We start from the raw sequence: 8,716 nt of genomic DNA, 5'->3' as shown, positions 1-8,716 counted from the left end.
AGGACGACGAGAGAACCTGAACTGGGAACCGGTGGCTTCTGAGGGCTGAAAAACGGGGCCAGAAAGGGCTGGTTCTGACCGCAGGCAGAGCCCGCGCTAAATCCGGGCATGCCAGGGCTCCGAGCGGCGGCTCCGTCCTGCCGCGGCCGAGGCACCGCCTGCCCCGCGCCGCCAGCTACCCGTTCCCGGAGGGCGAGACAAACCAAAGGGAAAAATAATAACGGGGTGAAAAGCCTCAGTGGCGCCGTCTTCCCGCAGCTGCTTTCCGAGCCGGCCCTTCCCCGGAGCGCCCGGGGCCGAGCGCGGCTGGCTCCCACGCTGGGGTCCGGCACCGCGGCACGGGGCGCGCGCTAGAAGCCCGCGGGCCGGATCAGCATGCGGGTGCCCTTGAGCGAGTAGCTGGGCCCCTGGAAGTAGTGCCAGCGGATGCCGTTGAGCTTGCGGATGTTGTGCCGCGCCGGGTAGTAGACGCCGTTGAGGTTGGAGAGGCCGCAGGCGTCGAACCACCAGCCTGCGCGGAGGGAGCAGAGCGGGAGGATGAGGGCCGGGGGGGGGGGGGGCTCGGGGTGGCCCCCCCTGTTGTCCCCCCCTGCCCAGGGCGCCCCGCTCACCTCCCGAGAGCATCTGGGCGCACTTGCAGAGGCAGTTGTCGTTGTCGGCGTCGCGGGTGCTGAAGTTGGCGCCCTGCAGCACCATGCCGCTCTGCTGCCCCGCCGTGCCGCTGTAGCCCTGCAGCGCCAGCCTGGGGCCGGGGGCAGAGAGGCGGCGTTGGGGGGGGGGGATGCGGGGAGGGGCCCGCTCACCCCCCCCAGCCCGCGTCTGAGAGCTGCCCCCGCTTCGCCGTTAGCATCAGCTAGGGTTTTTTTTTTTTGCAAAAAGACCCCCCCGGCCCTGCTCTGCGCTGCAAAGAAACCCCCAGGGGCCTGCGGGGGGGGGGCTCGTGGCAGCCTGGCGAGGCTGCGGGTCGCGCGCCGCCGGGGCAGAGCCGCGTCCCCAGGCCCCTCCGGTCCCCTTTGCCAGGGATGGCTCCGTGCATGGGGCTCAGTCCCAGAAGAAGCTGCGTGCTGGCTCCAGCTCCCGCCACCCCACCGGTGCCGGGCCAGCCTGGCTCGCCAGGGACCCGCCGTGCATGCACAGTCCTCCGGGCCTTGCAAGACAGGTCGCGCAGCGTGCACGCACGTAGCGTCCCCTGGGACACGGCCGGTGCAAGCCCGGCATGGGCATGGGGCGCCGGTGGCTGCACCGGGACGTGGCGCGCTGGGCACCGCCGGGGAGCTGCACGGGGCTGCAGCAGCGGCGGCTGCGTCCCGCCGACATGCAGCAGCGCTGAGCTGCTTGCGAGCGCCCAGGCAGCCTGCCAGCACCGCTGCGCGCTGCGGAGCCGGGACGGGAAATCCCTCTTCCTAATGCAATTTCATGCATTAACATCGACTTTTGGCTTTCAAGGGCCTGGGGAAAAAAATTCGCTGTGACGTTAGCCCGGACCGGGGATGGCAGCGCATGCAGCGGCCGGGTCCCGCAGCCCTGCCCGGGCCCCGCGGCGGCAGGGGATGGGGACGGCTCGATGCCTGCCGGGGCTGCCCCGCTCCTACCTGTAAAGCTGCCGCTCGCTTCCCAGCTGGAATCTCTCGTAGTGGGCGAAGGCCTGGGCGCCCTCCCAGTCGAGCAGCTCCACGCGCAGGGCGTAGGGCGCCCGGCTCGTCAGCAGGTGCACGGCCTCGTTCCCCAGCCAGTGCTCGCCCGCCGCGTCGCCGAAGCCCTGCGGAGCGGCAGCCGGGGTGAGCGCCGCTGCCGCCGGCCGCCCGGATCTGGGGTTCCCCCCCCGGGGCCGCGGCGGGCGCAGACCTGTTTGTACTCCTTCCAGGTCCTCTGGAAGCTGACGCTGCCGTTGGCGCGGAGCTGGATCACCGTCCAGCCACCTCCATCCAGCTCCATGTCGCAGTACGCCTGTGGGAGGGAGCGTGGGAATGGGCCTGGAGCCAGCGCCGGACGGCAGCGGCTCTGCGCTCCCGTGCTGCGGAATGGGCTGCCCTGCGTGCCGCCGGGGCGCGAGGCAGCGCTCACCTTCTTGGGCTCGCTCAGGTTGGCGATGTGCAGGGTGTAGACGCCGCTGGCGTGGACGCCGGCCCGGCGGAGCTCGGCGCAGTCCTGGAAGCGCTGCTCCTCCCTCGGCAGCGGGGCTGGCGGCAGGGAAAAGGCACGTGAGCCCGGCGGGCTCGGGGCTCGGGGCTCAGGGCTCAGGGTGGGTGGCCGGCAGTGCCGGGACTGCCCAACCCGGCTGGGGAGCCCTGCAGGCTCGTGTTTCTCTTCCCCTCTCGGTTTTGATGTTTTTGTGCCCACGGATTATTTTTCTTTCCTGCACGATGTCTCCGTGCATCCAGGTGCGCGCGCTGCCCCGGGGCTGCAGGACGCCAGGCTGAGCCCCGGGGATTTACCGCAGCTGGGGAAGGGGCCAGTTTGTGCTGGGGGGGGCGGCATGTGAGCCCCTTCCCCTGGGGACCCACGTGCATGGCAGGGCTCATTTCCACTGCAAGATCGCCCATGCACCAGCACGGGGGTCAGCCCACGGCTCGGCACGGGAGCATCCCTGCGCCCGCGGGGGCCGGGCACCCTGGCTCACCTCCGCCCTGCGCCACGAGCCGCGCCAGGCTCTGCACCGACTCCAGGAGCTGCAGCTGCTGCCGCTGCAGCAGGCTGGTGTTGGTGCTGGCCGCCAGCAGCGACTTCTCCAGGTCCTCGATGGTGCCGCTCTGCCGGCTCACCAGGCGCTGCAGCTTCTCCTTCTCCGAGCGGATCCCCGCCAGCTCCGTCTGGTGCTTGTTTTCCATCTCCAGCACGCGGATCTCGAGGATGCTGCGGAGGGGGAGGCGCGACGGTGATGGGGGGGGCTTTGCACCTGGGCGGGGAGCGGGGAGCAGCGCGCATCCCCCCTTTCCAGCTGCGCCCCCATCCCTGCCCCCCTTTCCGGTGCCTCCGTCCCCTCCCAAGGGCTCCCGGGGGGGAGGACCGGGGTCCCCAGGCCCAGGCCCTACTTGTTCCTGTTCTGCAGCTTGTGGATCTCGTTCGTCTGCACCAGCAGCTGCTTCTCCAGCTTGGTGGTGGACAGGGAGTTCTCCAGCAGCTGCAGCTCGATGCGCGACGTCTGGTTCAGCACCTGCAGGCGGCCGAGGGCAGCGTCAGCACCCGCAACGCCCCGCGCACCCCCGGGCGGGCGCCTCCTCGCGCATCGCTGAGTCAAACCTTGCATCACCGCGGGCAATCGCCCCCCTTTTAACAGGGGCGGTCCCCGGGGGCGCGGGGACGCAGGGACGCGTGGCCGGGCTGCCGCCACCGCCAACCTGGGCCTCCACGTCGGTGAGCTTGCGGGTCTGCTCGGCCGTCTGGTTCAGCAGGGAGCTGCCGATCTCCAGCATGGTGGCGGTGTGGTTCTGCACCGCCGTCTGCTGCAGCTGCGCCATCTCCGGCTTCACGCTCGCCTGGATGTAGCTCTCCAGCTGCGGACGGGATGGGATGGGATGGGACAGGATGGGGGGACACGCCGGGTCACGTGGGGATCGTGCGGGCTCACCCCCAGCCTGGAGCCTCCGTCCCCCCCTCGGTGCCCGGCCGGGAGACGAGCACGGCGAGCACCGGCATGTTTTGCCCTGGCGCGATCTGACTCGCCGCCCTTTGAAGCTTATCGGGAGGCCGGAGCGTGCTGCCCGCCGCGCCGTGCCGCGTGGAGGAGCTCCCTTGGAAACCCGCAGCCGAGATTGCCGCGGCTCCGGCGCCGATAAGGGCGTCCGCGCCCCCAGCCGGCTCCGCTCCCCCGCGGCGCCGCTCGGAGAAGGGCTCTTTCTCCGCGCTGGCGCGGGGGCACTCGGGCAATGCTGCAGCGCTGCCCTGCGGGACGGCGGGTCCCGCTCCCGCGCTGGCACCGCCGCTCGGCTCTGCCGCCGTTTCCCAGCACCGGCTGGGACACCGAGGGCAGGGAGCCGTGGAAGGTGCCTTGCCGGGGTCTGCCGCTGCCCCGCGATGGGAAGCGCTTAAAGCTGGGAAGAAGCAGGCTTCAAATAAAGATCAGATGTTGCTTCCACTTTCCCAGCCCGCGAGGGACGCGCTTTTCCCAAAGGATTTCTATTTCGAGCGTGCCTCGCCATCAGGTTCCCATTCGGCCCCGTGCCAGGGTGACGGGCTCGGAGCGGGACCCGGTCGGGGTCGGGGCGCGGGGCCGGGCCGGGCCGGGCCGGCGGAAGGGGAAGCGCGGCCTCCCACGCCGGCAGCAGGCTGGGAAAGCTGCCGGGCGCGGGAGCAGCCGGCCGAGCCCCCGCTCCGAGCATCGCTCCCCGCCGCGGGACGGTGGCGAGTTAAAGGGCTTCAGCTCCCTGTGCACCCTGCGTTTCCGTCCCGGAGCACCCGCTTTCCCACGGGGGTCCATGCAGAGCCCCGAATCCCTGCATGTCTTGCCGGGGCGGACCGGGATGCAGCGCGGGAGCGGGAGCGGGACGGCAGGGCTCCGGGCTGCTCCCTGCACTTGTTCGCGCCTGCCGAAATGCCGCGGGCAGGCGGCGAAGCCCTCGCGCTCTCCTCCACGCACCCGGGCGGCCGCCGCAGCATCAGCCCGCGCGGCGGGAGCCTGGGACGGGGTGAAAAGGGCGGAAAAGATCCGCCGGGGCGGGAGATAAGAGCAGAGCGGGCGGCGGAGGCGGGCAGCGAGGCCGGTGCCGGCCCCCCCCCGGGTTTTCCCGCGCGGGACGGGAGAGGAAGCGGAGAAACGCCTGGGCCGTGTCTGGAAAACATTTGCCCAGGCCGAGCGATTGCTGGAGAGCTTCCCTGCGACCGCGTCGTTAATCTTGTTGCTTCACGGGGCTCGGGGGGGCCTTTTCTCCCGCTCGATCTTGCCTTTTTTTTTCTTTTTTTTTTTTCTTTTTCTTTTTCTTTTAAACAAACATCTCTCCGAGCCGAAGGGCAGCACGTACCCGTGGAAAAGGTCGGGCTGGCACGGGGAGGGCTGGGAAAGCGGCCCCGGATGCTCCCTGGGAGCCGGGCGAGGGGCTTTTCTGGGGCTCCCTGCTCTTTTTTGGGGGGAAAACCCGCAGCAGCCCACGAGCCCCCGCGCCGTGGCTCTGCCAGGAGCCTCCTCCGGGGGGGGTGGCCGGGTCCCACGGGAGCCGCCGGCTTGGAGAGGGCCGGGAGCGCCGGGCAGAGCGCGGGAGCCGGCCGCAGCCCAGGCACGGCGCGAACGTGCTGCTCCGCTGGCAGACGGGGATCGACGCTGTTTACAGTCCGTCCCTGAACCCGATGCCTCCTTCGAGCCCGGTTTGTTTGTTCAGGCCTGGAGTCCAACCAAAACAAGCCTCCTTACGCAGTTCCAGTTAAATTAGGAAAGCCGAGGGAAGAAAAAAGAAAGGAGAAAAAAAAGAAAAGAAAAGAAAAATGCTACGAGCCGCCTCTGCTGGAAGAGCGGGATGGGGGCACCGGGCCCCCCAGGGCCGCGCTCCCTCCTGCTGCTCCGCGCAGGGACCGGGCTGCGGGGACCCAGCGCCGGGGACCCCGGGGTGCAGGGACCCAACAACGCCGGGGACCCCGGGCACACACTGCGCACGCTGCAAAGCTCGCGGCAACGGAGCTTCACTGCATCCAGGCCGGCTTTGCCGAGCGCCGGCTCCGCTGGTGACTCTGCGCCGCTCGGGGCTGCATTTGAAAGGAGCCGGAGCGCCGCATTTCCCTGGCTTTTTGTCCAAGGCGGCCGAGGAGGGGCAGAGAGGGCCCCGCGCGCCCCTGCCTGATGCTGCCCCCATCGCTAGCGGACGGGAGAGACCCCCCCCCAAGCGGCGGGTGCAGCAAAGCCCCCGCGGCCGCCGGGCCCCAGCCCCTTCCAGCTCGGCGCGTTCGGCTCCGGGGCCACCGGCAGGGCTGCGTGCATCCTCCCCGCAGCGCGGGCCGGCTCTGGGAACGGCTTCCGGGAAACAGGGAAAACAGCCGCGTCTGCCGGGGATGCTTTCCTACCCGTGGCGGGCATCGAGACCTCGCGGGACGGACGGGGTCTTTGCAGAGGAAACCTCTCGCCGCCCGGCGGCCGGCAGCTTCGCGGGCCAGCGAGCCCTGCCCGGCGCGCGGAGGCGCTCCGGTGCCTTTGCAATGCTCCGGTGCCTTTGCAGCGCTCCGGTTCGGCAGCTGGCACAAGGCCGAGGCCGGACCTTGCTCCCTTTGCTCGCCACCAGCACCCAGGCTCCCACGTGCCCGAGCGCGGTATTTGCGGCTCTCTGGGGATTTGCGGCTCTCCGGGGACTCGCTCCCCGGACGGAACGAGCCGGCCCGCAGCTATTCCTGGGTCTGACGCAGGCGGCCGCTTGCCCGGCCGCAGATGCGGGGTCAGGGGGTGCCTCGGAGAGACCTCGGAAAGGAAAAGCCGCTTCCTGCTCCGCGCTGCGGGGTCGAGGCGGCCGCGCGGGGACGGGCTCGGTGCTGGGCATCTCGCGGGATGCCGGCACCCGCGGCAGCCCCTGCCCTGGTCTCCGATCCCAAGCCCATGGTGCAGAGCCGCGCGGTGGCACGGGCACCCCGGTGCCCTCCTGGGGGGCCGGCGCGGGGCAGTGCTGCCTCCCCGCCGGTCCAGCAGCCCCCTGAGCTCCCGGCCACAACCGGGAGCCTTTTCCCGAGCGTCACCGCGATGCAATGGGGGGCAACTTCCCCACCGAAAGATGCAGCTTGTTGCTGGAGCAAAGGCGGAGGCAGCCAAAGCCTCTGTGCACCCAGCCGCAAGCCCGGAATGCTCCGGCCCCCCGACTCCCGCGGGGTTAACGACGGGGGGGAACACGCGCCGCTTCCCGCGCAGCCCTTCTCCGAGCGCTGCGGGCTTGGCATCCGCGGGAGCCGGGTGCGTTGCCTGCTTGCAGCCCCTCGGCCCCTGCGCGTGCGGCGCCCCGGCGAGGGCCCTACCTTGAGCAGCCACTGGGTGCTGTTCTCCAGGAGGCGCTCCAGGTGCTGCAGGCGGCGGGCGGCGGCGGGCGCGGGGCCGGCGGGAGCGTCGCGCTGCAGCGCGTTGGCGGCGGCGGCGGCGGCGGCGGGCGGCGGGCAGGCCGGCGGCTCGGCCTCGGGCAGCACGAAGGTGTAGCTGCAGCGGCCGTGCTGCACGCGGTGCGCGCGCCGCCGGCCCTCCGCCGCCGCCCGCCGCCGGGCTCCGGCCGCGCACGCCACCACCACCGCCGCGGCCAGCGCCACCAAGCCCAGCGCCAGCGCCCGCATGGCGCCGGCGGTGTCGTCCCCCCCCCCCAACCCCGGACGCCGGGGCCCCCGCTGCCGCTCCGTGCGGCGGGATGGGACGTGCCGCCGCTTCCCCCGGCCGCCGCGGAGCCGCTCTCCGGCGGGGACGAGTCAGTGGGCGCCTGCCGCCGGGGCGAAGCGCCGCGGGTTTGGCATTTCCTCCGCCGGCCTCTCGCCGTCCCTCGCAGCGGCCGCCAGCCTCCCCGGCCTTTTATTGCCGGGCCGCGTCCAGCAGCAGCAGCAGCAGCAGCAGCCCTGGCCGAAGGGGGAGGGAAAAAAAAAAGGAAAAAGAAAAACAAAGGAAAAAATCTGTTTAAAAACAGTACTTCTATCTTTTTTCTCTCCTCCTAGCCCACTGCGGGGAGATCAAGTTTCACACGTGATCTTTAAATGTGTCTCTCTCTCACACACACGCATACACACACGCAGGCAGGCACGGCCCCGTCCGTCCGTCCATCCGTCTGTCCCTCCCCGGGGCCGCCCGCACCTCCGGGTCCCCGGCGAGCCGCGGGGAGCCGCGCGCTCCGGCCGGCCCTTCCAGCCGCCGAGCCGCTTCCCAGCAAATCTCCCTCTGATCGGCACCAGCTGTGACCCGCCGCCTTCGGGGCTCTGACATCCCCGGGAAGAAAATTCCCACCCCGAGCCCCGGCTATTTATAACGCCGGAGGAAGCCGCAGCCTGGATTTAGCTGCCCCGGCAGCGAGCCCGTGGGGGCCGGGGCCGGCGCTGTGTCCCAGGCGGAGCCGCGGATCCCACGCGGGGCGTGGGGATGCCGCCAGCCAGCCCAGCTCCCCCGGACGCCGGGGCCCCCGTGCAGGGCGCTGCCGAGGGTGCTGCCGCCGCCGGGCTTCTCCCCCGTCGCAGCGCCCAAAGCCTTGCGGCGGTGCTTGCGGCCCCGGGGCCCGGCTCCCCCAGCTTCCCGCGCTTCGCGTGTCCCGGGCTCTCGCTCAGCCCGTGGTTGGCTCCGTCGGACGGAGCCGAGGACTTTTCCCTTCTGCTTTGCAGAGGGACGATCCCGGCAGGCAGCTTCCCGAGGGTGTTCTCAGCGGGGGGGGGGGGTGTTTCTCCCAGGTTAAACCTCATGGGAGGGGTGCACGCGTGCTGCTGCACATCTGGGCAGCTGTGCACAGCTGGGGGGCGTGGGAGGGGTCCCTGCAGTGCTCCCCACCTCCGCGCAGGCACCGGGGCCACCCGGAGCCCCTCGGGAAGCGATGCCGCGGGCACGCACCCGGCAGCATGAAACCCTCCTGCGCACGTGCGGCGATGGCCGGGGAATGGGGATGCTCCCCCTGCATCCCGGGTGGATCCTGCCGCTGGCGGATGCGCCCTGCTGCTGCGGCATCACATTGCCCGGATGATCTGGCGGGGACCCCGCCGTCCCCGCGGGCTGCGCCCCGTTAGCCCGGGGCTCCTGCTGCAATTAGCAACTGGCCAAACGAGCCCTTTGCCGCTTCCCGGGACACCGAGCTGA

General features: G+C 71.1%; 1 protein-coding gene across 1 annotated transcript; it reads right to left on the bottom strand.

The window, feature by feature from the left end:
- Window positions 1-218: 218 nt before the first annotated feature.
- On the bottom strand, window positions 219-7,850 carry ANGPT4 (angiopoietin 4). The gene is made up of 10 exons (XM_067307745.1): window positions 7,733-7,850; window positions 6,922-7,500; window positions 3,339-3,494; window positions 3,033-3,154; window positions 2,621-2,853; window positions 2,065-2,180; window positions 1,846-1,947; window positions 1,593-1,759; window positions 612-742; window positions 219-511 (listed from the first exon to the last, which is right to left on the bottom strand). The coding sequence occupies exons 2-10, from the start codon at window positions 7,225-7,227 to the stop codon at window positions 351-353; spliced, it is 1,494 nt and encodes a 497-aa protein (XP_067163846.1). The 5' UTR covers window positions 7,228-7,500; window positions 7,733-7,850; the 3' UTR covers window positions 219-350.
- Window positions 7,851-8,716: the final 866 nt, after the last annotated feature.

Source organism: Apteryx mantelli, chromosome 18 (genome assembly GCF_036417845.1).
Source record: "Apteryx mantelli isolate bAptMan1 chromosome 18, bAptMan1.hap1, whole genome shotgun sequence".
Classification (NCBI taxonomy): Eukaryota; Metazoa; Chordata; class Aves; order Apterygiformes; family Apterygidae; genus Apteryx; species Apteryx mantelli.
Note: the sequence above shows the minus strand (reverse complement) of the source record. Positions and strands in the feature narration are given on the sequence as shown.